The 24,831-nt window shown below is 37.2% G+C and overlaps 4 protein-coding genes and 1 non-coding gene across 5 annotated transcripts; 3 read left to right on the top strand and 2 right to left on the bottom strand.

Annotated features, from left to right (window-relative positions):
• The first annotated feature begins 34 nt into the window (after nucleotides 1-34).
• On the top strand, nucleotides 35-5,843 carry LOC114744007 (carbon catabolite repressor protein 4 homolog 2-like). Its single transcript, XM_028932191.1, has 12 exons — nucleotides 35-653; nucleotides 1,790-2,534; nucleotides 3,050-3,136; nucleotides 3,217-3,300; nucleotides 3,376-3,462; nucleotides 3,550-3,636; nucleotides 3,879-3,932; nucleotides 4,003-4,094; nucleotides 4,199-4,313; nucleotides 4,440-4,584; nucleotides 4,669-4,826; nucleotides 5,028-5,843. The coding sequence occupies exons 1-11, from the start codon at nucleotides 496-498 to the stop codon at nucleotides 4,815-4,817; spliced, it is 1,803 nt and encodes a 600-aa protein (XP_028788024.1). The 5' UTR covers nucleotides 35-495; the 3' UTR covers nucleotides 4,818-4,826; nucleotides 5,028-5,843.
• Nucleotides 5,844-7,291: 1,448 nt separating this feature from the next.
• LOC114744006 (serine/threonine-protein phosphatase PP2A-4 catalytic subunit) lies at nucleotides 7,292-13,674 on the top strand. The gene is made up of 11 exons (XM_028932190.1): nucleotides 7,292-7,547; nucleotides 8,638-8,694; nucleotides 9,082-9,165; nucleotides 9,529-9,600; nucleotides 10,018-10,089; nucleotides 10,269-10,309; nucleotides 11,599-11,665; nucleotides 12,426-12,617; nucleotides 12,724-12,813; nucleotides 12,928-13,035; nucleotides 13,116-13,674. Exons 1-11 carry the CDS (start codon nucleotides 7,455-7,457, stop codon nucleotides 13,179-13,181), a joined length of 942 nt encoding a protein of 313 aa, XP_028788023.1. The 5' UTR covers nucleotides 7,292-7,454; the 3' UTR covers nucleotides 13,182-13,674.
• A 640-nt stretch (nucleotides 13,675-14,314) lies between these two features.
• Nucleotides 14,315-18,928, bottom strand: LOC114744003 (lipid phosphate phosphatase delta). Its single transcript, XM_028932185.1, has 8 exons — nucleotides 18,446-18,928; nucleotides 18,228-18,323; nucleotides 18,043-18,117; nucleotides 17,812-17,942; nucleotides 17,065-17,168; nucleotides 16,843-16,971; nucleotides 16,413-16,528; nucleotides 14,315-14,914 (listed from the first exon to the last, which is right to left on the bottom strand). The coding sequence occupies exons 1-8, from the start codon at nucleotides 18,605-18,607 to the stop codon at nucleotides 14,510-14,512; spliced, it is 1,218 nt and encodes a 405-aa protein (XP_028788018.1). The 5' UTR covers nucleotides 18,608-18,928; the 3' UTR covers nucleotides 14,315-14,509.
• Nucleotides 18,929-21,403: 2,475 nt separating this feature from the next.
• Nucleotides 21,404-21,475, top strand: TRNAG-UCC (transfer RNA glycine (anticodon UCC)). Its single transcript has one exon. It is a non-coding gene; the product is annotated as a tRNA-Gly (tRNA).
• Nucleotides 21,476-21,862: 387 nt separating this feature from the next.
• LOC114744008 (uncharacterized) lies at nucleotides 21,863-24,597 on the bottom strand. Its single transcript, XM_028932192.1, has 3 exons — nucleotides 24,350-24,597; nucleotides 23,528-23,863; nucleotides 21,863-22,563 (listed from the first exon to the last, which is right to left on the bottom strand). The coding sequence occupies exons 1-3, from the start codon at nucleotides 24,569-24,571 to the stop codon at nucleotides 22,036-22,038; spliced, it is 1,086 nt and encodes a 361-aa protein (XP_028788025.1). The 5' UTR covers nucleotides 24,572-24,597; the 3' UTR covers nucleotides 21,863-22,035.
• Nucleotides 24,598-24,831: the final 234 nt, after the last annotated feature.

Here is a 24,831-nt window from a genome sequence, read left to right on the forward strand (position 1 = left end):
AAACTGAAAAAGGGCAGAGCGCAAAGAACGCACACAAAGGTCAGGGAGAGAGGGAAATTGAAAACAAATCACATAGTCGCATGTATCATATAAAGGGCCTTCTCGTCTCTCTCTCTCTCTTCGCCTCCCGAACAGCGATGAACCATTGCCGATTACTGCTACTTCGTCTGTAAAACCCTAAGCATCGATTTTCCTTTTCTTTCTCTACTTTGTAATTCGATCCTTCCCACTCTGTTGATTGATTAATTCCACTTCAATTACTCGGTGCGCGATAACTTTCGTCTCGCTTTGAAGATCCATTGGTGGCTTTGATTAGGGCTATGATTTCTTTGGGTTTGTTTTTGGTCCATTAAGGCTGGCGGGTATTCAGTTCAAGTAAATGGCGGATTCGCCTGGCATCCGCCTCTGCACTTGTGGTATTTCGGAAGCTCACAGAGTCGTTGGTCTTCGTTTCCGGTTGCGGTTCCGTGACGATTGCAAGGAATAAAAGAAATAATGCTGACCGTGCTTCGCGTACACCTCCCCTCTGATATACCCATTGTAGGCTGTGAGCTCACGCCATACGTGCTCATACAGCGACCAGACAAGCTTGTTACCAACGACGATGTCCCTGAGGCGGCCCCCTTAGATGGCCACTTCTTGCGGTATAGATGGTAAGCATTCAGTTCTTTCATTTCTTTTCTTTTTTTTTTTTGGCTTGCTTTGCCGTGGGGTTACTACCCCACCCTTCTCTTTTTAACCGTTGGACGACTCAGGACAGTTATCGTATGTTTGCAAGAGATGGCATCTTCTTGTTGTTCGTCATGGCGCTTAACAGATTTGTGAGCTTCAATGTGCGGTGTAGAATTTATTTTGATTCTTGGACGATTATGTAAATTCTTCAATTGAATACCTCCGTGGGATTTAAGTTCCTGAGGATTTTCTTGTCAGGTTTATGGCTTGTGGTTCTTCTCTATCTGCTTTTCTTTAATCTATTTGAAGTTTATATATTGTATTTTCATAGTTTGAAAACGACTTAGTTTTACCTCTGGGTTGCCTGCTATAGTATCGTACGTGGTTATCAATTTATGTCAGTCTTTCGAGGCCCAAATTCCAAGCATAGGATGAAAGGTCATGTGAAACTGTTGAATTGGCTTAAATAATGGGAAATTTGACTGCCTAATCTACTGCGTTTCATTATTGAGGGAATTTCTTTTGACTGTTCTGTGTAATTGAGAATTTGATATTTTATAAGACCATAGTATGTGAGCAAGTAAGCCTCCGTTGCTTAATTTGTTGACTTGTCCGTTAATATTTTTTTGGGCAATTGTTTCATAGGTCCAGTCAATTTAATTTGCGATGATTGGTGAAATATTGCCTCTTTAGCTGTTGACTACTAGTACTGAAGCATTACACAGATTTTAATTTACAGTTCTCTGCGGCAGTACTAATTTACAGTTTTCTACACCATCTCACATATATTAGAGGTCAAATTTCTTATATTGTCAATAAATCATATGGCATCAATAATTTCTTTGCGCAAGTTTTGAATGCTGATGTGTGATTTCTTTCCTATTAAATATTATTGTGGATTTGTATGGCCAGAAAATTATGTTTTGCCCGTCCTAGCCTCTGGGGATTATTGTAGCTATTGCAAGATTTATGGATGAATATGCTCTTCATGTGGCGTCGAATAAGTATTAGTCTGTCATGATATAGAGTACATTGTCCTGCATATGTTGTTTTCCCTTATTTCCTTAACAGTAAAAGTTTTGGCTGATGGTTTATCATTTGGCTTTTATTTTTAAAGGTATTGTGTACAAAGTGATAAAAAGGTTGCTGTCTGTAGTATACATCCATCTGAGCAGGCCACGCTGCAGTGCCTTGGCTGCGTTAAGGCCAAAATACCTGTTACCAAAAGTTATCATTGCACACCAAAGTGCTTTTCAGATGCATGGCAGCATCATCGTCTTCTACATGATCGTGCTGCGAATGCAGCCAATGAAAATGGAACTGAAGAGGAGGAACTATTTGGACGTTATAATAGCTCTGCCTCTGGGGCAGTTAATAACAGCTTATCTAGCTCTGCTTCAAGCACTAGCTTGGCGAATGTGTCAGCTCCTCTGTATCCAGCTGCTGTTACACAACGAAGTGGTGGTGAGACTTGGATCGAAGTCGGACGATCTAAAACGTACACCCCTACAGCTGATGATATTGGTCATGTCCTTAAATTTGAGTGTGTTGTAGTTGACGCAGAGGCAAAAGTTCCTGTAGGGCACATTAATACTATACTAACTTCTCGTGTTATTCCTGCTCCCTCTCCTATTCCACGCCGTTTGATTCCTGTTGATGGGATGGCACATATAGATGCAGATGCACGCATAACATCTTCAGGAACATTTACTGTTCTATCTTACAACATTTTGTCTGATGCATATGCTTCAAATGATTTATATAGTTACTGTCCTCCATGGGCCCTTTCTTGGCCATACCGCAGGCAAAATTTGTTAAGAGAAATAGTTGGTTACCGGGCAGATATTATTTGTCTTCAAGAGGTATATAAACGTGCTTTGGTTTCTGGTTGAGTTTGATGTTTAATAAACTTATTTAATTTATCTAATTTTTTAATCTTCATTGTTACAGAGTCATTAAATGAAGTAGCAATATGATAGTGTCAACATCTGTTTTAAAGATGAATCATTTTGTGAGAAATTTGAAATTATGGTCGTAGATCAGTTTCCAAGGGGTGGAGTGCCCTGATGGCATTTGTAATTTTTTTTTTTTCGTAACAACATTTTAGACCTGTGTGATCGAGATTTTTGTATGTGTTGCGTGCTACATGAACTTAATTTCCATTGAAAGTGATTTAGTGGGCTCATTGCCCTTTTAAAAAAAAAAAAATTTACTCGCATTTGTATCTCATGTCATGTGGAATAATTTGAGTCAGATGTAACCCAGCAATCTTGAGTTACAATTTTATGCTCCTCACTCACAAAATTAAAGCCCTAAGAAGCATATGATTGCTCTGTTAAGACCTTTTCTTCCAGCTGACTGTCAATTTTCCTCCCAGGTACAAAGTGATCATTATGATGATTTTTTTGCTCCTGAACTGGACAAACATGGTTATTATGGTCTATACAAGAGAAAAACTGATGAGGTTGTTCAAATGTTTTCTTTCTTTTTGTTGTAATTTTAAAATTCGATTTGATGTTAATCTGTTAATTTTTTTGTTTATAGTTATTTGGCAGCAACACCAACATAGTTGATGGTTGTGCAACATTTTTCCGTAGAGACAGATTTTCACACGTGAAGAAATATGAGGTTGGGAAGTATTTTGTGTGATGGTAATGCTCTTCATTTTGCATGTAAATTAATATGATTTCTGCTTGCTTTCAGGTTGAATTTAACAAGGCTGCGCAGTCTTTAACTGATGCTATGATTCCAACTGGGCAGAAAAAAGCAGCGTTAAATCGGCTGGTTAAGGTGGTTTATTGCTTCAAAGATTACATGTACCTTTTGCTCCCAGGCATAAATATTTGTCTAGCTGATTCTTATTCTTCTTTGTTTTAGGACAATGTTGCACTAATTGTGGTTTTAGAAGCAAAAGTTAACAATCAGCTAGTTGACAATGCTGGAAAAAGACAGCTTCTTTGCGTGGTAAGCTTTTATGTTGCTATTATTTATTTGTGACCCTATGGCAACATTCTGTTCATGCATTCATATGTGGTAGATTGTGGATGGTTTTCATTGTCTATTCTTTAATGAAGGTTCTAAGACATTTGATTTTTCCATCAATGAGCACTCAGCCCTTTTTTCTTTTGCTAGTAGATTGAGCTTATATAAACTTTTTCGGTGGTATTTCTCATTGACCTTTTTTTTTTTTTTTTAACTTGACTTAGGCAAATACACATGTAAATGTGCCCCAAGATTTAAAAGATGTTAAACTCTGGCAGGTGAGCCATCTAGTTTGCTCGTGAGCAGTTTTCATTTTGCACACAGGAGTTATGACTCCCAACTTTATAGGTGCACACATTATTAAAAGGGTTGGAGAAAATTGCTGCAAGTGCAGACATTCCGATGTTGGTTTGTGGAGATTTTAATTCAGTTCCTGGAAGGTAACTATGTTATGTTTTTTGATTGCAGCTTATTTTAATCCTGTTTAGTTCTTATGGCTGAATCACTAGATTGTGGCTGAAAGTGATAATAAACTTTGTTGCAGTGCTCCGCATTCACTTCTTGCATTTGGGAAGGTAGATCAAACACATCCAGATTTAGCCGTTGATCCACTCAATATACTGCGGCCACACAACAAGCTGGTTCATCAATTGCCGCTGGTAATATATTCCTCGGATTGCATTCTAGTTGTGTTTTCCCTTAATTGCTTCTGTTTATCATTTTCTTTTTCTTTTTTTTTTTTTTCACTTTAGTTTTTCGGGCTTATGGATAACCATCAATTTCAGGTTAGCGCATACTCATCCTTTGGAAGAACAGTAGGTCTCGGATTTGAGCAGCACAGAAGGAGAGTGGATAGTGCAACAAATGAGCCCTTGTTCACAAATGTCACCAGGGATTTTATTGGCACTCTGGATTACATATTTTACACAGGTGAGCTATTTTATAATGCTGTGTTATTCGCCTGATATTGACATGCGGGTTACTGTTTGACGAAGTAATGATTTTTTGGTTCAGCGGATTCATTGGTGGTGGAGTCACTATTGGAGCTATTGGATGAGGAGAGTTTGAGGAAAGACACAGCACTTCCCTCTCCTGAATGGTCATCTGATCATATAGCTCTGTTAGCTGAATTTCGCTGCTGCAAGAATAGATCTAGGCGTTAACACTTGAAGGTAGGAACTTTCTTCCCCTTGCCTCTTTGCCATCATTCTGATGGTTGATTAATTTGCTATCAATTCAGTGTTGTGTGCAAAATTTACTTGTGTCTCTTAGCCTCTTTGGTTCACTCTGCCTTTTTAACATGTTCGAGTTTGTATCTGTGTTTGTGGATGCCTGAGTTATTTTGACAATAATTATGTTTCTCAATGTTGCAGTTGAAATCTATACACACAAAGAAAGGCTGAAATAAGCATTTGGCTGATAAGCTGCTGTAAGAATGGTAGATCACCCCTTCGTCTTTTCAGGTATCTTCATGTGGGATCCTAGCAATGATCTGCCTTGTAATATGCCGCCCTTGTCGCATAGGAAAGTTTGTATACACCTTGTTGAATTTTCTCCTTGCTGCCTCCTCCCCAATCCTCCTTTCCCTCTAAAGAGGGATTTGTCTTTATAGATGTTCAGTGGCCCAATTTATTCTAGCCATTGGTCCATTGACCCTTTTGTCCAAATTCCTGGAGATAATCTAATGGCCGCTGAGCAGAGTTCAAATCCCTTCTATAGTGATGAAATAATATTCGAAACCTAGGTTATGCTTAGTTGCCAAATGTCAGCAGAAACCTGACGTGATATTCATAACGAAGCGTCCCTCCGGTATGGGAAGGGCTGCCTAACTTGGGCTTTGTGATCTGTGTTGTAGCTAGCGACCATATGTAGCATTGTATATGGATGGAAGATGCTTAATGTTGAATGATGGATTTTGCACCATAAAAAAGGGCACAAGTCAACTACTTGATTCTTCGGCTCTGCAATTTTTAGAATGCCATTCTGGGCAGCGAATGAACATTTGAGCTGTGTATTGTAGTGACACTATCAGCTTCCATTTCGCGCATAATGCGCAATGCTAATCCCATTTTTCTTTTTGGGATGTTTCGTTTGTTTTTAATTTTTTCCTTTTACACTAGGTACAAATTCATAGTCACCCAAGGTGGATTTTAAAATGATTTAGTTTGAAATATAATACACCAGTTGATAGAAAAAGGAAGATTTGACCATGACAATTTTCTGGGTTTTGTAGCTTTTTTTTTTTAAATACATCTTATATTCAGGTATCTTTCGCAAGAAACCGTTTTTTCAAAATATTACTTCCGGTCCTAATTATAAGAGTTAATTGACTAATTTGAGGAGATTAAGAAAAGAAATTGATTAAAAAAAGAAATTAAGTTAGTTATTTGTGATAAATAGATGTTATCTTTCTAAAAATATTTTTACCAATCAAGTGTATTGATTAGAATTATTATTATTAGGACTAATTTGAAAAAAAAATTAATATGATAAATAAAGTGAATGAGGTTTTATATTTAAGATTAAAATAAAAATTAAACAAAGTCTTATATTAAGGACTGAAATATTTAAGATTAAAATAAAAATTAAGTAAAGTTTTGTATTAAGGACCGGAAGTAATACGTTATATACTGATCTGCATACAAGTAAATAATGACAAATGTTCCTGGTTTAAAATGAGTTTAAACATTTAAAATTATTGAAATAACAAAAATATCTAATTATAAAGTTAACTAACTTTATATCATGATTAGAATGAGTCAATTCAATGATATAAAAATGTTTGCTGGCAGAATTTTGATTTTTAAGAAAAATTTATGCGTATCTTTGCATTCCCCATAGCTAGCAATTCTGATGGGCTGTGAAGTTTTACTGAACTGGCTTTATCCTCTGAAACAAAAGTCAACCTTCAGAAAAAAAGAGGATTGTTTTTGGTCATCCTATAAAGAACCTTAGATATGTACTCCCATGTATATTTATATTGAACAGAAAAATGAGTCATGTTTTATCTCACTTCATTTTTATTTGAGCTTATATCAATATTAATATACCACCTCCTGTTTTAAATATAAGAACTAGTTGATTAATTTGAGTAGATTAAGAAAATAAGTTAAGTTAAGTATTTGTAATAAATATATTTTGTTTTGTTTTTAAATATTCTTGTGTATTTGCTAAAAATATTATTATTAAAAGAATTACCTTAAAAAAATATATAAATATGAAAAATAAAACGAATTAAAATTTTATATTTAGAATCAAAATAAAAATCAAACGAAATGGAAGTAATATTGATTATTATGATAAAACAGTATGATGGCCGGTAATAAAATTTTAAACAAACCAAACCAGGCACTTGAGTTTTGAATTGCGACAATAATACTACAAATTTATTTCCTACATTATTAAGGGAAAGTTTAACCAAAAATTTGTTACAAGATCCCATGCCGCTCGATCATCACTGACATTTTCACCGTTAACGTGTGGGCTAATGCCATGGGAATGGGGGAGTTCCTCTGAATTCTTTCTCTCTTTCTTTCTTTTTTTTTTTGGGTGAGGAGTTTCCCTGAATTCTAACGGAAAGCGGGGAAAAGGAAAAACAAGATAGCAAAAAAAAAAAAAAAACTAAGCACCCCATGCGAGTGTTACCTCACGCACCCCCTCCAAACTCCATTTCCTCTCTCTTTTCGTTCCTTTTCACTCCGCATGCTGCGAGCAGCTAAAGGGGGACGCCGGAAGTTTTCGTCTAGGGTTTGCCCTAATCCGGATATTCTCACACGGTCTTAATTGAGCAAAGTAGCGAGATGGGTGTGAATTCTCTGCCATCGGAGTCGAGCAACGATCTCGATGAGCAGATCTCGCAGCTAATGGAGTGCAAGCCGCTTTCAGAGCAGCAGGTTTGATTTATTTCACATGAATGGTTAGGATCTGCTTAGTTTCTGTAGAAGCGTATCAGTTAGATGTGGAATCAACACCGAATAGTTTTAGCGCCGTGTCGTGGCGAATTCGAATGTCGTGAATGCAAAGTTGGAAGACATTTGAATTTATGATTGGTTTGTTCATAGGAAGACAGAAATTCGATGAGTATTAGATTGACTTGGCGAGGAAAAAAAATCATAGACAATGCTATTTGTTTGCAGAATTGGATTTTTACCTTTAAGGATCACGTTAGATTTCGCTCGGAGAACTTAAGTACCCTCCCGTGTCAGGAACTTGAGGGATTTTCGTCATACGCCGAATCTTAGTGTCTGGGGTGTAATCAGTTGTCCATAACTCATATAGGGCGAGACAATCGCCTAAAAATTACTGGACTGTTTTGCATTTGCTATTTTGATATTTCACATGGTCAGATCGTTGGATATTCCTTATTTTTAGACCTTCTGACGGCAGAAATTAGAACTATCCTGAAGTTATGAACTATATTGCTGGCGTCCCAAGGTATCTGGCAAGATAGAGTAGTTTCTTTCAGACTATCTTATGGTGTGGCTGTCGGGGTTTTCTCACGAGGTCTTTACTTTGTTGATATATCGGTGGAGCAGATATAAGCTTTGGGTTTTGATTCTTTGTGTTGAAGTGCTACACTATTGTAGTTGTCGAACGTCAAAGATTGATCATTGATCATATGCTTAGGAAGGGGTGCTTAGCGCATGGTGCGCATGCTTCTTTGTTGATTGCCTTTAGTTTTCAAATGGGCATTTCTTCCTCTATGACTTTTGTATCGGCGGCGATGCTTCATTTATTTCTACCCATCACAGAGTTCATTTCACAAAGTTCTTTCTCGAGACTGACTTAGATAAGAGAATGACTGCATTTTTTTTTTTACTTCTTGAGTGATCAATGTTGGAAAACATCAAAAGGGTTTGTAATTTTATATTGATTTCCTTGTTTATTTAAAGTTTTCATGCTCAATTTATTGACATTATTGATTGTTATTGCTGGTGTTCTGTAAATTTAAACTGATGATATTGTTTTCTGATTCGCCTTCAGGTTAGAGTTTTATGCGAGAAGGCAAAGGAGATTTTGATGGATGAAAGTAATGTCCAGGTGCTATTCTTTATTCACGCCTTTTAACTTGTACCTCGCAGTGATAATTTTCCTGTTTCTTAAGTCATTGATTTCACTTCGTAACTATTCCTTCCTTTAATCTTTCACTTAGTCAGAAATGAACTAACTATACTTTTTTTATTTGTTTTAATATTTGGGTCCATTGCTCTTGCGCCAGTTCCTTTAAATGCTTGTTGCTCTGGGAATGGCACCTGTTTTGTGGGAGGAAGAAATAATTCTTTTGAGCTTTCTTTTCTATATGCTTAAATTTATTGTGCCGCCCATCCTTGTAAATGTCAATCACATTACGTATAACCAAGGGAACTTTAATTTTCAGAGTCTCTATGCCGGAGAAAGAATTAATTTTTTTAATCTCCTGTATCGCAGCCTGTGAAAAGTCCTGTGACAATCTGTGGTGATATTCATGGACAGTTTCATGATCTAGCTGAGCTATTTCGAATTGGAGGAAAGGTATCATTTATGACTATGACTTTCTTTTGGCATTCAAATCTTTTGTTTCAGCTGAGGGGAATGATGTAATATAAGTAATAAATTGAGACCTGCCAATGGATAAGATTTTGAAAATTGAAGCGCCTGAGTTTTTCAGAAGTGGATTCCTTGAAGGGCACTATTCATTGAATTCAATGGGCCCTTTCATTATTATTCTAAAGTTCATTTACCATTTTTCTATTCAAAATAATTTTTATGATCTGTTATAGCATATTTGTTTGATTATGGGTTGTGTATTTTGCTAGTGATTTAGTGAAAATTCCTTTATCAGGTCGTGATTTGAAATCTAAGAATACCTTCTTTTTTTTTTTTTTTTGGGTACAGTGTCCAGATACAAACTACTTGTTTATGGGAGATTATGTGGACCGAGGTTATTATTCAGTGGAAACTGTAACAGTAAGTGTCTTGAAGACCAATTTATCTGATTTTTTTTTTTTAAATTATTCTGCAGTATCATTTCATTTTCCTCCTCCCTTTTTCATGCATTTTGGAAGTTCATGGTTGAGGTTGAGTGAACTCAGCCAGAAAGTTTTTCTCAAGCCGAGTCTTTTAAGCGTGGCTGAGCATCATTTAAGTTGTCTTCTAGCACATGACTGGGTTTTAAGCGAGGGTGATCATTATCTTTCATTGCAAATTTGCAATTGTATTTCTGTCAAGTTTTTGAGCATTGACCTCTCAACTTGTGGATCCTTGGTAAGGTACATGCCAAGATTTTTAGTCTTTGTCAAGCATTTTAGGCAGCTAAGCAGAACATCAATAGATATGTATAAAGTTTGATGCATGCTTGAGGTGCTAATTAGTTATTCTATGCAGCTCCTTGTGGCTTTGAAAGTGCGGTATCCTCAACGGATTACTATTCTTCGAGGAAACCATGAAAGTCGTCAGGTATGTGCCCCCTCCCCCCTTCTTTCATTGAAATTTGTACAGGGGGTGCTTGAAATGGCTTGTCTTGGAAATTTTCTAGTCGTATAACAAATTTAGTTGTCTAGCATTTTGGTTTTGATTTGCAAACTTGCGCATGATTATTAACCTGAGTAGTGCTTTATCATTTTTCCCTTTTGCAGATTACTCAGGTTTATGGATTTTATGATGAATGCCTAAGAAAGTGAGTTTTCAACACCTTCATTTAGTGGTCCTGGGGAAAAACAGGAGATGCTTTTGTCTTGGGAAGATTTTATGTTTATAATTCTATGATTGTATCAATTGAGTTTCTCGTTGTTAATTAAGAACTACCAATATACAAATGTACCATTATTACTGTTATTATGATAGTGTCGCAATTTTTTTTTTTTGGGTCATGTAAACTTTCTTTTGGATATATTATCAACAATAGGATGCTTAAAAACTCTTCTTTTCCCCTAACACGTATTTCTAGCATTTTGCCATTAGATTGTTGCCAGCAAATTTTTTTTTTTTTTTTGGGTTAAGAATTTGGGAGTCTTGTTTTCGATATTCAATATTGATGCATATCTCACAGGACATTTTGATATATGGTTTCATAACGAGTGATGCTGTTGAAGTTGTGTGATTAACACAATAAAGTGGTATGCCTTTTTGTCATGGTTAAAATAATCGAAGCATAGAAGTGTATACATCATGTTATTATTATTGATCTGAAGTGAAGCATAATGGGAGAAAACAAATGTTTATTTTATGCTTGGCTCCAATATCCTTGATTCAACACCAAGACAGGTTGATAGCCTCAGGATGCCTGTACAGTTGGGATACAAAAAGATCTTGCGATTATAAACTATTTTTCCTGTCAAAAGGAGTACTATTTTATTGGGGTCGGGTGTCTAGGATCCATGGCATGTGATCCTGGTCAATCAAACTTAGAAATTGAACTGAATAATAATGTACTTAGACGCTAAGCAGAGTAGCAAACTTCTTTGTGTTTACAAGCTTTGGATATGGGATTTATGCAATTCTTATCATGTGCTTGCACCAATAGTGTTAGCAATTGATCTGCAGCCTTGTGTTTTGAAGTACATGATCTCTGAGCGTCAAATTGGGCACTTCTTTCTTGTGAGGATGGACGGTCTGTGGACTTAGTGTGCAGGCTAAAATGGATCTAGAGATAGATTTCATCATCTGATAGCGTTGCTAGTAGTCAGATTTGAGATAGTTTTGGCTTTTAAAACGGTGACAGAGGCACTTGGTATAATTTGTCACTTATCGACATGTGTGGGTTGATAATGTCATATGTACTGGAATCTAGGTTCTGATACAACTTGATCTGCTGTACAGGCTTTGATCCTTTTGGTAGTTCCTGTTGCATGAGTGGTTTAATTAGAATAAGATGTTCCTCTTTGCTTGTCAAATTGCTTCTAAGCAATCTAATTTCATGTCTCCTCTTTCAAGTCCATGATAGTTCTTTCCATTGTTTATTTGCAGATATGGTAAAGCCATTGTTTGGAAGATCTTTACGGACCTTTTTGATTACTTTCCATTGACTGCATTGGTTAGTAGAAACTTTTGCCATTTGTGCATTCCCATTTTAATCTTTAGTGGCCACAAGGACAGCAAAAAATGTGAGGATTAACTGTAGAAACTTACGGCATGTTTGGTAGGAGGGAAAGAGTTTTTAGAAAGGGATACGTTAGAAAGCCCATTTCCATCAAACATGGGAAGGAACCTTCCCTCAGGATAGCTGAGGAAATGCCATTTTCCTTGTGAACCTGAGTATGGAGGATGAAAAACCCTGTTTGTTATAGTTAAAAACTGATTATCTCTCTTTTTGTATACAAGGATATTTGTGCCCTCTTTTTCAAATATTGTTTTTAATCATACCAAACATACGAATTGATCCTATGGAAAGCCTATTTTCCTTTATAATTTCCATTCTTGTTTGCTGAAAACTGCTATTTTATCGGATGTGACCTTAGAGAAAGATGATTCTGAATTCTTACTTAAATCCAAGGTAAGGGATCATGGCAACAAGAGTGCCACTAGAACTAGAATCCCATAAAATCAGCAAAGAGATGGTAGTAAATAGATTACATTGAAATAGGCAAAAAGAAAACTAGCAAGAAAAAAAATCAGTGATTATTGGTGCAAGTAAGGTTCTTTGCCTTATCATGACTCAGGTCCAGGTTTTCAATTTGTTGGTGCACAGCTTCCTTCTCTTCACCATAATAACTGTATAGAAATGTTAGTTCCAGTTTTTATTCGCTTTTTTATTTAAAGTCATTTCAACTTCTAACTTAATTTGGTCCCAACAGGTTGAATCGGAAATATTTTGTTTACATGGTGGACTGTCGCCATCAATTGAAACCCTTGATAATATAAGGAACTTTGATCGTGTTCAAGAGGTCCCTCATGAAGGGCCCATGTGCGATCTTTTATGGTCTGACCCTGATGACAGATGTGGCTGGGGGATTTCTCCTCGTGGTGCTGGATATACCTTTGGCCAGGTAGCCATAAATTTAACAGTCGATTCTCTACATTTATGACGTTTTTGAAGCATTGAGAGTGATTATTGTCTTGGTTTTTATTTTGAATTCATACTCTTTGTTCCAGGATATATCTGAGCAATTCAATCACACAAACAGTCTCAAGTTGATTGCTAGAGCTCACCAGCTAGTGATGGATGGATTTAATTGGGCTCATGTAATTGTCATTTTTTGGGAATTGTTTCCTCTTTGGCTTTGCTTCATTTTTTTGGGGGAACAAAAAGAATAAGGAGGTCGTTTAAAGCTAATGTCCATTGTTTGGCCGAAACAGGAACAAAAGGTGGTTACCATATTTAGTGCACCTAACTACTGTTATAGATGTGGGAACATGGCTTCCATTTTGGAGGTTGATGATTGCAAGAGCCACACATTTATCCAGGTCTTTCTTGTTCAACTCTCCTTGTTCTACTTGATATGAACCTGATTGAGTGGACGCATAAATTTGTGTGTATGTTGCAGTTTGAACCGGCTCCTAGGAGAGGTGAACCGGATGTCACCCGTAGGACGCCTGATTACTTCCTATAATGTGGCCGCTGGATGACGCACTGGTATTACTACTTACTGCACTAATTTCAGGTAGTGTACCGTAGTAGTGCATTCTCGTTCCTGATATTGCTGCATGCATTTAAATCCATGGATGTACGCTTTCCATGCTTTTGTCGGTGCTCCGGAAGTCGGCTTTGATGTATCATAGGTAGGTAATATTCCCCTGATTTGTTACGCCCGAGAATTTGCTGGAGGCTCTTTGGGAGAAGTTGCCTAGATGACGCGCAAGTCAAAAAATGTATAATTCCACCAAAATGTGGATATTTTTAATTTTCCCGTCTTTCTTCCTTCTCTACTCCCCCGTCTTCATTCCCCGGGTTCTCAGGCCCTTTAAAGCTGTGACTGGGATTTTTCCATCTTGTGCAAGTTTTTGCCATGTTCTTATTAATTTTTATTTTTAGAAAAAAGTGCACGATGTTAATGATAAGTTTTGTTCTTACTATATCACGGTCCAACCATTATACCTTTTCCTCATGAGTGAGCTTTTCTCTAGTGCTTTATTTTCTTCATATGATAACTCGTGTAATCTCGTCAACAATTGGTCGATCAACTTTTGAGTGAATGTAGGGATTGCTGGAGTGTTTATTCTGAACAATTTGCCCTTGGTCTGCATTCTATCGTCCCCCATTTTACGTACATATGCGTCTAGCCACACGGGCTTGTGATAGCCCTTCCGAATTCTGATGCACTTGTTTCAACCTTGACTGATACCGATCACCAATGCCTATTATTTTTAGCTGCATGAGTGGATTTCATTGCTCATCATCAATGAACATCAATCTGGACTGTTCGGATTAAAATTGGACTTGTTATATTTTCAAAATTAGTTTTAATGGATGCATAACTTAAAATTATAAATTAAAAATTTTAAATCAAGCTTTCAGAATGGATGTAGATGGTTTGGACCAAAGCGGAAAAATGTTCGTTTTTTAATGGATTGGGGGTAATAAGCGCGCAAGCTTTAGTGTTTATTTTATGGTCCCTTTTTATTCTTTTGGGTGAGCATAGTCGGCTTAATAATTCCCTCTCTCCAATAGTTGAATCGGTTATGTCTTTAATGACATCAAAAGATGCAGATAGAAGAAAAATTAAATGAGACTGCAAATGCTAAATGGAAAAAATCTGAAACTTCGATGACAATGTCTTGGGGACCTAAAGGAAGATAGATACAGCTGAATCTGTCTGGGTTGCCACAAAAGCTTCATTATTAACGTGATCAAAATTGGATGAGCAGTCGCTATACAAAAATTTCATTTACATGTAGGTTTACAAACCTGATAATGGTACATGCTAACAAAACATCAACATCACAAGCTCAAATATTGAAAAAGTGAAGGGACAAGATCAACCACAGACCACGCAAGACCTGCATACTGAAGAAATCTAATTCCTGTATCTACATCAAATGCCCCGTGCTGGGAAAGAAGCCTGTGCAAATGACCTCCATGTTTGAGCTTATCATCCGTTCTTCCATTGAATGATCCTTTCAAGGAGGGTATATAGCTTGTAGATTTTATTGGGATGCCCAAAGTATTTGATACCACAGGTAGAGTCCATTTTGCAAGCGTCTTGCTACAGAATTTCACAATCAGAATTGTGGGAATTCCCAAAAGCAGTCTCCCCACAAATATAGGTAGTGTGATTTCTGAAGAGAACAGACGAGGAATGGAGTCGTGGTGAAACTGATGGTATGTTTGTTGTATTCCGGCGACCTGGAGAACACGACCACTTCATTAATTATAGTACATGCAGAAATAAAACAAAACCTGCGGCATTCTTGTTCTTGATAAGGAATTAAGGATGTTAAATTGTGTTCTAAATTAACAACTGGACTGCATACTCAGCATAGTGAATGCGGAAAATCCTGCTTGAAAAGCAGATTTCAGACAAATACCACGCCTGATGATGGTAAACAACTAATCTACATCAATTTTGAAAACAATGCCATCAGGTGGGTAATCATGACACTTTGGTTGTTATCGCTAAGTAACTCTACTGCCATATCTTCCAGACAATCATCCATTTGTTCGAAGGAAAAGAAATCATCGACATTTGGCAAAAATTACAAAGTGGAGAAGTGATTAAAACATCCATTGGATGCGTCATGCGTCCCAACCTTTCATTCTTAAATTTCCATTGCTTACAAGCAGTTGGATCACCAATTTTGCTAATCTCAATCTGGTCCTAGAATGTTGGCGTTAGACTTTCAATTATAGTTTGCAAAACCATTGAATTTCCATTTTCAAAGGCCTTTGACCTCAGCTAGTTTTTCATTTTCCCTTTTTACCATTCAACCCAACCTCAGATAACAGATATAACAAGTATTGGCATGATGCCTTTCCCAATTTTCAAATGGAAGGTTCCGATCTCTATATATAGATTAACCCACAACAAGTTATAAAGCACTCAGAATACTTCAAAGTCAAAACCCATACATCTCCCCATCTACCTCAGAATAAGGACTCTTTGGAAATAAACAGCACACTCCAACTCTGAGCTTGAATACTAGTAAATCTTCCATGTAAGCACCCATCAATCTTTACTGCAGTTCTAAGTGATGCCTAAAGAGTCCTATTTGAGTAATAAAAATGGATAATAATAGAAAAGACACTGATTCAAAGAACTGAAATGGAGAAGAGCTCTAATAGAGAGTGTTTTTAATCATGGAATGGAGGAATGCCAAAATCTTGGTGAGAACTGCAATACTAAATTACCAGTACATTTGAATATTTGATCTTGATCCTTAAGCTATTGAGCAATGAATCGCATGCAGCGCTTAAATATCATTCAGTACTGCCTTATGCCAATGATTGCTATATCGTCAGTTGGAAGCTGTCTAACCAGCATTCCCGTCTAAATCAATGACGCCACCACGTATGACTAGTCAGAAATAATTCCGGGACATGACAAAGTTAAATTCATTTCCAGAGACGCAACACACAGAAGTAGATTGTGCAAGTCATTGTTCTAAGCAAGCAAGTTGATATAGCCATTTTGGTATTGTGTATAGAAAAAGAATGATTTTTCGCAACTTGATAAAACAGAACAGTTGATCAAAAGATGAAGAATCTCCTCAAGATTCACTCATATAAAGACCTCATAAAGAGCGAAGATAAAATTATAATATAATCTTTACTTATCCACGTTTTGGCAAAAGAGAAATGGAAAAAAAAAAATCTTTAGATGATTTTAAAGGTTAAAACTTCTTACAATTCCCAATGCAACACCATTGAAAGCTGTGTGATACTCAAAACTTGGAGTATGAAGTTCAGGAGTTGGATAAGCAAAGAGCAAGAGGAAGCTCAGGGCAGCCCAAAAAGATGCAACTGCAACAGATACAGACTATTATGAGGCACATGATATGAAAGCTTGCTGCGCTTACCCCACATCAAAAGAAATTCTATGCAGAATATCAAATGTTTTGCATCCTGTAAAAGAAAATGTTTAATGAAAAAAGAGGAGCCTCACAATCGTCACAAGTTTATGAACATTCTACTCGTAACTAGTTTTTCTGTTCTGATCATTACAATTGTGTTGCAATTTCTAAAAGCTGACTTCCAGTATGTGCTGTTAATACTCTACAATTTTTTTTTTTTAAAAAAAACTTTATGATGAATATATTAATTAGAAGTAGAGATACCATTTTGTCCTGAGACCACAAAACTGTCTACGCATTCATCAACTGCAAACCAAAATACAAGGATCCCGAGTCCTATGAGAAGACCGCCAAGGACATCAACCAAACTGTGCATGCCAAGATATATTCTTCCTACAAAGGTGAACAAAAACAGATCACAGTATTGACGTGTAACAAGGTAACAATAAGAAAGATTTCTAATAATCTCACGTAACAAAAACTTACCCAAACCAATAAGAGCCACAAGCAAGCAGGCAAGAGCAACTCCAAGAATATTGATATAGGCGCCTTGAATTTGAGCTTGGGTCAGGACATAGTGCAGAAGGTAACTGGATCCATTACAAAGAGAAACATCAATTAATGACAAAAGTGAGGAATAAAAAGCAAGGTTCTAATTTGCTCATAGGATAACCTGAACCTTGTCCAAAATATACACGCCTTCAAATCAACAATATGCTCACAGGCATTAAGTACTTGAACTGATGATAGAACAGCTAAAATATTCTGTGAGAAATACATAATCAATTCTTTAGTGTTATCATGTTTTTTTCTCTTCAGTCAATCTGAACAAAAGATTGCCAAAAGATTAGCCTTTCTTTGAAAACAAAATGAGGAGCCACAGAAGCAGGGAAATAAAGTATTAACATTTACTGTGTCAATGTACTTGCGTGTGCGCGCAGGCATCTGTCTGTCTGTGACCATTTGCCAACTCTTTGTTAGAAAAGTTTGGTCTATGTGACTTGACTGGTAAGGTATGCAATCTGCTACGCATTCAGACTCTTTGAATACATGCCTAATACATCAACAGCCTCTTGTGACAACGCTAACAACCTTATACAATTACACAGCGCTGCTCCTTAAGACACACCTCATAATATCTTATTCCCTTTTGGTCACCAATATCGCCAAATTTGCCCTTGCCCAAGTAGGATAACTTAGTAATTAAAGAGAAGTTGAAAGAATTGTAAATACCCGGATAGACAGACTGTGTTAAGAGTGTGAGAAGAAGGCAATCCATATTCCAATGAATTCTCTTCTTCATCTTTTGTAGCTGTCACTCTCAGAACAGGAGGAGAAGTAGGTCTTGGAGCAGATACCACATCCTATTGAACGACAAACAGCTCGGGTACATCATCTTACATGTTAATAGCAAATGCGATTTTCAGGAGCACATGAAAAGATAAGTCCAATTTAAGTACTTACCTTTATGCAATTACCTATATAGTCACAGAACGCCATCAACAAGGTCATCTGCCTCGCCAATTTGGCATGCCCACTCTATATAGATGCAAAAAAAGTGAACTTTTCAACAAGACTATAACATATAGAAAAATTCTCAATAATTCGTGAATTTAACAAACTCATGTACAGAGGGAAGAATCACATACCCAGAATAATAGAGGAAGAAAAGCAGTGTAAAAGGGCACTGAAACAACACAAGATAAGCCGGAGAAAAGAGCATCCAGAAATCCAGACCTGTAACTCTGCGGAAACCCACCAAACAGCAGCCACAAAATTGACCCATAAAAGTCATAAAACTATCGAAAGAGCAAAAATCTGTATTTTTCTATTTTTGTTTCGTTTTAAATCATAAATTGCTCGTTACCTGGATCCGGAGGACTACAGGAGTTCCAACCTCAACGTGGTGAGTCACCCAAGGTTGCAGGAAAGATCTAAGCTTCCGAGTGACATCGAAGTATGAAGACGAGACGATCCACAACACTATTCCAGCCAGAGTCGCCCCCTGCCACATCGTCGCCCCCACCATTATTCTTCCTCTCTCTCTTCGTCGACTTTGGGGAAAGAGAGACCTCAGAAAACAACGAGAGTAGCAGAAAACAATTGGCAAATTTAGAACTGCTGGCAGCCTGGCAGAACCCCGGGAAATTTTGGAAGAATAAAATCATAAAAGAACACTGCGGATTATTCAGTGCTAGTTTTCGTTTTTTTAATCGTTCTTAGTGCGGCTTGGTTTGAACCATGATTGATTTTTGTAATTGTTTGGACCTTGGACCTCGGATTCTTTGGTTTCGGCTGGCCGAGAGCATTGCCAGCCCAGGACACCAACTTTGAACGCGTAGCGGTTCTCGGGGCAAAGGGTGGGAAATTTCCTGCCTCCTGTCCGCTTCTGTTTTCGGTTCGCATCAAATTACTTAATGATTTTTAATTTTTTGAGGAAAATATTGGTATCAAGTGGTAATAAATATTTTACTTTTTAAAAAATTTAAAGATGAGTATGAATTTTCAAAATATGAAATAATCAGTGTCAGAAAATTACTTAGGGCCTGTTTGGCCAACCTCATGGTTTTGGAACTTAAATCATGGTTTTAGTTCCAAACTTGCCAAACAAGAGAAGAAATTGACAAACCATGGTTTTAGATTAAAACCATGGTTTGGAGCTTAAAACCATGGTTTCAGAAGAAGTGAATTCATTCTGTTTTTAACTCAAATTGGAAAGTATGATTGTATCTGTTAGAGTAGATCTCAACAATAATATAACTTTAACATCCCTTAATTATTTTTTTATAAACATATTTAATCTCATATCTTATAAATATATACGTATTAATTATTTATTAATTATATTATCTTATGTATTATTAATTATGTTGGTAAAAAATATATTATTAATAATTTTATTCCTTCAGATTATTTTATCATATTGACTTGTGCTTTTTTTTAGTAATTTGTATATATAAAAAATGCTTCTGATAATAACTATCCAAACACTCTCACTTCTCATAATCACTTCTTCACAAAATCTATTCTTTTTAGAAGCTATTCTCCAAATCATAGTTTGGTTTTATCCAAACACCCCCTTAATAACTTTTAGCTTCTCACTGAAATTAAATTATCTTCTGGTTCCAAATTGTCACTTACAGGATAGTTCCCCCACCACCCCTCAAAAAAAAGGAAAGAAAGCAACGGTTCAGGTTAATCATTTGTACCCACACGAAATATTTTTTTTTTAAAAAAAGTTCTAATAACAAGTCTTATAAAATTGCGACTTATTTTTTTAAAATAGCTTGCCACTTAAATACTTAACTCTTCTAGTCTGGTTAATTGTACAAGTAAAACCACATGGCTAATTTGTTCGCGCTGGTGAGCTCGATTTACAGGTCCCACCTTTGCATCTTGGACGAGTCTTCAATAGTGTGTGCATGTGTGAGTGAATTCCTAAATCCATCCACGTAAGGTTTACAAGGCTAATTCATGTGTATCACCCTCTTACTGCTGCCTTAACCAAAATGAAGAAAATTTGTTTTCCATTTAAAATTTTACTCCGGATTTTTTTAAATATTCCTTTAGATAAAGTTAACTTCTTAAAATTTTGTTTTTCAAATAAAAATACTTAAGGTGCATTTGCTGTAGTGTTACCCATGAAATTATTATTTTTTGGTTAGAAATGAACATCATTCTATTTGTACTGGTTTTTTTGTGGAGTTTTTTCTTGTTGGGGCAGAAGATGAGATATTTATATTGAACACCATCAAAAACATTAAAGAGGGTAGGTTCATGCTATTATTAATTTATGAAGAGAGCACCCCTTGACCCTTGTTACTAACAAAAAAACCACACCCACACGCTATAGGAAGTGATTTAAAGAGACTAGTAAAATAATTTATTAAAATTTAATATAATATCGTTGCTGACGTAACATCATAAAATGACTTGCACGAGCAAGCTACGAGTCACAAGGCAATAATATAAATTATATAATGATAATAAAATATATCGCTTCTTTTTTTTTTTTTTACTGTCACCAAACATGGCATAAATTTATTAAAAAAATCTCACAGTGCTTCTCACATCAGATTTGATCCTCCAAATGATGAAGAATTCAAAAGACTTCATTTCATTGCTTCTTACATCAAATTGGCTAAACCCCAAATTAATGCGACCAAACTGGGAAGGGATCGTAAGACACTTTGTTTTAGTTTTATTATTTTTTTGTTTGGGGCTAAACGTGAGACGCTTTGTTTTATGGAGCGGAGTGATCTAGTAACTGGGGACGACCCGATCCATTTGGCTCCCTTCGACACGTGCTGCCCGTGGCCGTTGCCGGGCAGCCTCAGGGCGGTGCTTCGGATTCCAAATGATGCAGCTTTGAAAGCCCTCATCTTTTGATCATGTATTCGTGACATTATGTAGAGATGTTTTCACTTTGGGGGAGAAAAAAAAAAACATGCATGATTTTTTGTTTTTGGCTAGAATAAGGCTCGAACAATGGAGTTCGTACATTTGAAAATATGGTTTACTTATTGTTAATATTAATAAAGATCTAATTTTACAAGGCATGTTCATGATTTGCAATAGAACTATTTGACTGTGAATTTTTTTCTCAACCAATTTAATTTAAAAATTATTTAGATAAAAACTAAACCATAATTTTACAATATACAAAATTAAAAAAGTAGGTGTTCCCCACAGCTCTTAAAAGGACGTGGGGGATGATTCTCCATGAATTACTCTTGCCGTGTTGGCGAGGTCTGTGGCGCGCTAGCCCTATTCTCCCTAATTTTTAATTAATATAAATTTAATGCGGAACCCTAGAAAGCGCGTTGCGTTTGTAGTCCAACGGTTAGGATAATTGCCTTCCAAGCAATAGACCCGGGTTCGACTCCCGGCAAGCGCAGTTAAAGGAGCATACTTTTCGTTTTTGGCATATGGTTTCCACTTCACATTTCCACTGTACTTTGTAACCCACTTTCGTCCAAGATATTTTTAATGGCTTTCCACCTCAACATATTGCTGTCCAGGTAGAATCTTAAATGGGTTTTATTTTCTCTCTTTTTTGCCGGATAACGAGAAAGGATGGTATCAATTCTTCAATTATCCTGCGCAAAAAGTGGGAAAAAAATATTGAGCTCAGAATAACGGAAGTAACGACTTTCGAGAAGAAAAGGCCCCACTTATAATGCAATTAGTATAAGCAGCTAGCAAAAGGAGGCATAGAGCTCTCTGTTTCCGCTTTCGTAGAGCCTAATTCCCAGCCAACTGAGAGCACAACAGCTTATCTACATTTAAGTAGTATACAAAATCAGATATCTCGATATATATCAATAGCTGACGTCAACAATGTCCAGAATCAGTAACACAATTACAGAGCATTATATACTAAATAGTAGTAACAATTAGCAGACACCCATTTTTTTTCAAAGTTAGCACCACGCATGCACAATCAAGCAGCTTCCATCATCTGTGCAAGGGTGATCTCCAATCCAGATTCTCTTGAGGATAATCTCTCTGAAGTTCCTTAGGAGGTATGAAACAGTCAATGGATAGTCCCGCCACGTTGAATGCCACATCATCGATGTTCCATGTCTCTTCCAACCTTGTGATGGCAGGGCCTGCCTTCAGATTATCCCCAAACCGCGTAATGATCACCGTTGATTTCCCTGAGTGAGCAATCATCACGCCGTCCACCAACCTATAATCCTCAATTTTTGTAGACATTGTTGTCTCCCAATACGTGGGGTGTGCCCCAGGTGATTGAATCCTGGTCAGGTAAGAGTCCTCTAATACCACTAGAAGTCCACTTCTTTGGCTGAAGTAACCAAATATAACGTGCTTGATCATCTCTGCTGTGTTATCACTGCGATCGATGAGGTCCTTCTGATCAGCTGAGAGCTTCAACACGAAGCAATCTACGCCTGAGATCTTCTTTTCTCCCATGTACTGCGCAGCAGAGAATACAGCAGACACTGCCAGAGGGTCCAGTCCCTACAACGCACAATAATGTTGTCGTTTTCAGGATGGATGGCAAAAAAACAGTAACTGACATTGCTCTTGTCTGTTTGAAACAGCTAAGGTGCCATTTTAGATACTGATGAACTTACTGCACTGTTCTTTCATAGTTTCAGAGGGATCCTAAAGGGCCAGAACAAACATTTTTCCTCAAATGTAGGAGAACTTTCAGAGTATCATTTATGTGACTTTGTCAGTTGTTTGAGGAAGTGGCAAAAAAAAAAAAAACAAGGCAAGAAGATCATATTGAAGGAAAGTCTAAAATAATAAAGAAAAGGGAAACAGAGGAATGTGGGTAGATTGAACAAATAAAGGGAATTTAAAAGGGGAAACAAAGACCCATTACATGGGCCGGTGGCATATGTGTTTATCCAAGCTTGGCATTAAAGAAAATTGACAAGAACAACCATCGACCAGCATTTATGAGTATTGAAAAACAGTTAAAGAATTTTCAGGAGGAGTCACATCATGTACATGTTTTTGTCCAAGACTTGACTGACCATTTATTATAATAATGTTAAATTCCCAGCTCCATTAACAATTTACAAGGGCTAGGTTTCTCTTTTAATATAAACTTCTAAAGACTGAATTGTTTCATAAAGCTAAGGTTTAGGTGTATAACACCACTATTTTCTGACAATAAGCTGGTGCGATACCGCATAGTTAAGGTCATTAAATATTAATAATTACATATATAGCTGTCTGGCACTACATAAGAACCCATATTAGATCCCAAAATATTAAAGCAAAGCATAAATACGCCACCAGCGTTTTTCGAGAAAATCGTTGGGATTGCAAGCTAAATTACGTAACATTTAAATGTTCACCCAACCCTGCTCTATCAAATGAAAAATATTTGTATATATTAAAAATAACAGTAAAACCAGCAACATCCGGTTGGTCAGGAAATTTTCAAACAAGGCATGATTGACGAACTTGCCTGAAGAGCACGACGAAGTGGTCGTACGCCACCTTTAGCGGCGTGCGCGCCGAGCCATGGGGTGTGGCGCCAAGCCACGGCGCCGTCACTACCAGCGACCACCTTGTGGCCACCCACGACGAGCTCTATCTGCCATTTATCGGGAAGCATTTGCCACATAACGAAGCACCCTCTTTCCGAAACTCCGGCGGCCCCTCCGCCGCCGGATCCAGGCTCATCCACCACACCCATTGTCACCTTCCCTGTCGTAAAGATGTTTTTCACTCTCCCTTCTAACTTCCGGCACCCCGTCGCCGCCGCGAAGTGTTGTATAATATACTGCGCTGAAGATGACACCTGTTTCACAGTTTAGAAGAATTAGTTAAAAGGATCGAATTTCACTCCCTTTTCCCTTTTTCCTCCTTTGCCTTTGTCTTAGTAGAAAGGAAGAATGATCAAAAGCTCAATTTTTATATCAAGAGATTTAATTAATAACACAATCGTTAAAGCAAATCAGACGCATCAGTCATTAGTGTGCCGTGCCATACTTTAAAGTTCCAGATATAATAAAGTCGTCAAGAGAAAACCAACAACAGTCCAGCACTTTTTGCTATCTTAATCCAGTAACTACATCAAATAAAACACAGTAAAATTAGAGCTTCAACCATGTTTTCTAAACAAAGTAATGCATCTAAAACGATCAATGCCCTTACAAAACACCAATCAATAATTTATTCCGAGTTGTGGGCAAATTCTGCAGTCCAAACAGCATTACACCCCAAAAGTTTCTGCTTGAAAGAGAAAGTGTAGGATAAAATAAATAAGTGGAGTTAAGGGGCTTGCCTCATTGTGGGGTTCTTTGAGGAGGAGAGGAACAGGGAAGAGAGGGCAACCCAGAACACTTAGAAGAATTTTGAGGTCAGACTTCTTATTGAAGGCGAGAGAGAAAGGGGTCTTGATCCAGCTCCAGTTTCGCCATGCCTGAAGGCCTTTCCTTGAGCCGCCGGTGATTCCATCGTCGTCTTCATTAATAGGTTCCTCTGACAAAGGAGCAAGTCGACCCATCTCAGCTCTCTGCCACTTGAAAATCTGGAGAGAGAAGGAAAGAGGGAGCAGTTGCAATGGAGGCAGGCGGTAGAGTGGGAACACACTATTAAAAGGAACCAGGCAGAACTATTCTGTTGCGATTTGGTCACGCGCAGGAAAGGTGCGTGAGGCTCACGATGAAAAAGGAGCAGAGGTCCCCTTGAATGTAAGATAATTGCTGAAATCTATGCGGATTAACTACAGAATTTAATGCAACGACCAACTTATGATGTTAGGCT

Source organism: Neltuma alba, unplaced genomic scaffold (assembly GCF_004799145.2).
Source record: "Neltuma alba isolate B1F8T4 unplaced genomic scaffold, ASM479914v2 tig00004227_pilon, whole genome shotgun sequence".
Classification (NCBI taxonomy): domain Eukaryota; kingdom Viridiplantae; phylum Streptophyta; class Magnoliopsida; order Fabales; family Fabaceae; genus Neltuma; species Neltuma alba.

Coding starts and splice junctions, on each gene's coding strand:
- LOC114744006 (XM_028932190.1), top strand. CDS start 7,455: ATGGGTGTGAATTCTCTGCCATCGGAGTCGAGCAACGATCTCGATGAG. Junction 9,601..10,017: donor ATTCAGTGGAAACTGTAACA/GTAAGTGTCTTG, acceptor TATTCTATGCAG/CTCCTTGTGGCTTTGAAAGT. Junction 10,090..10,268: donor GAAACCATGAAAGTCGTCAG/GTATGTGCCCCC, acceptor TCCCTTTTGCAG/ATTACTCAGGTTTATGGATT.
- LOC114744008 (XM_028932192.1), bottom strand. CDS start 24,571: ATGGGTCGACTTGCTCCTTTGTCAGAGGAACCTATTAATGAAGACGAC. Junction 23,864..24,349: donor TCAAAGAACCCCACAATGAG/GCAAGCCCCTTA, acceptor ACTGTGAAACAG/GTGTCATCTTCAGCGCAGTA. Junction 22,564..23,527: donor CACTTCGTCGTGCTCTTCAG/GCAAGTTCGTCA, acceptor TGTGCGTTGTAG/GGACTGGACCCTCTGGCAGT.
- LOC114744007 (XM_028932191.1), top strand. CDS start 496: ATGCTGACCGTGCTTCGCGTACACCTCCCCTCTGATATACCCATTGTA. Junction 3,301..3,375: donor CACACGTGAAGAAATATGAG/GTTGGGAAGTAT, acceptor GCTTGCTTTCAG/GTTGAATTTAACAAGGCTGC. Junction 3,933..4,002: donor AAGATGTTAAACTCTGGCAG/GTGAGCCATCTA, acceptor CCAACTTTATAG/GTGCACACATTATTAAAAGG.
- LOC114744003 (XM_028932185.1), bottom strand. CDS start 18,607: ATGGTGGGGGCGACGATGTGGCAGGGGGCGACTCTGGCTGGAATAGTG. Junction 17,169..17,811: donor AACACAGTCTGTCTATCCGG/GTATTTACAATT, acceptor TAATGGATCCAG/TTACCTTCTGCACTATGTCC. Junction 16,972..17,064: donor TGTGGCTCTTATTGGTTTGG/GTAAGTTTTTGT, acceptor TCACCTTTGTAG/GAAGAATATATCTTGGCATG.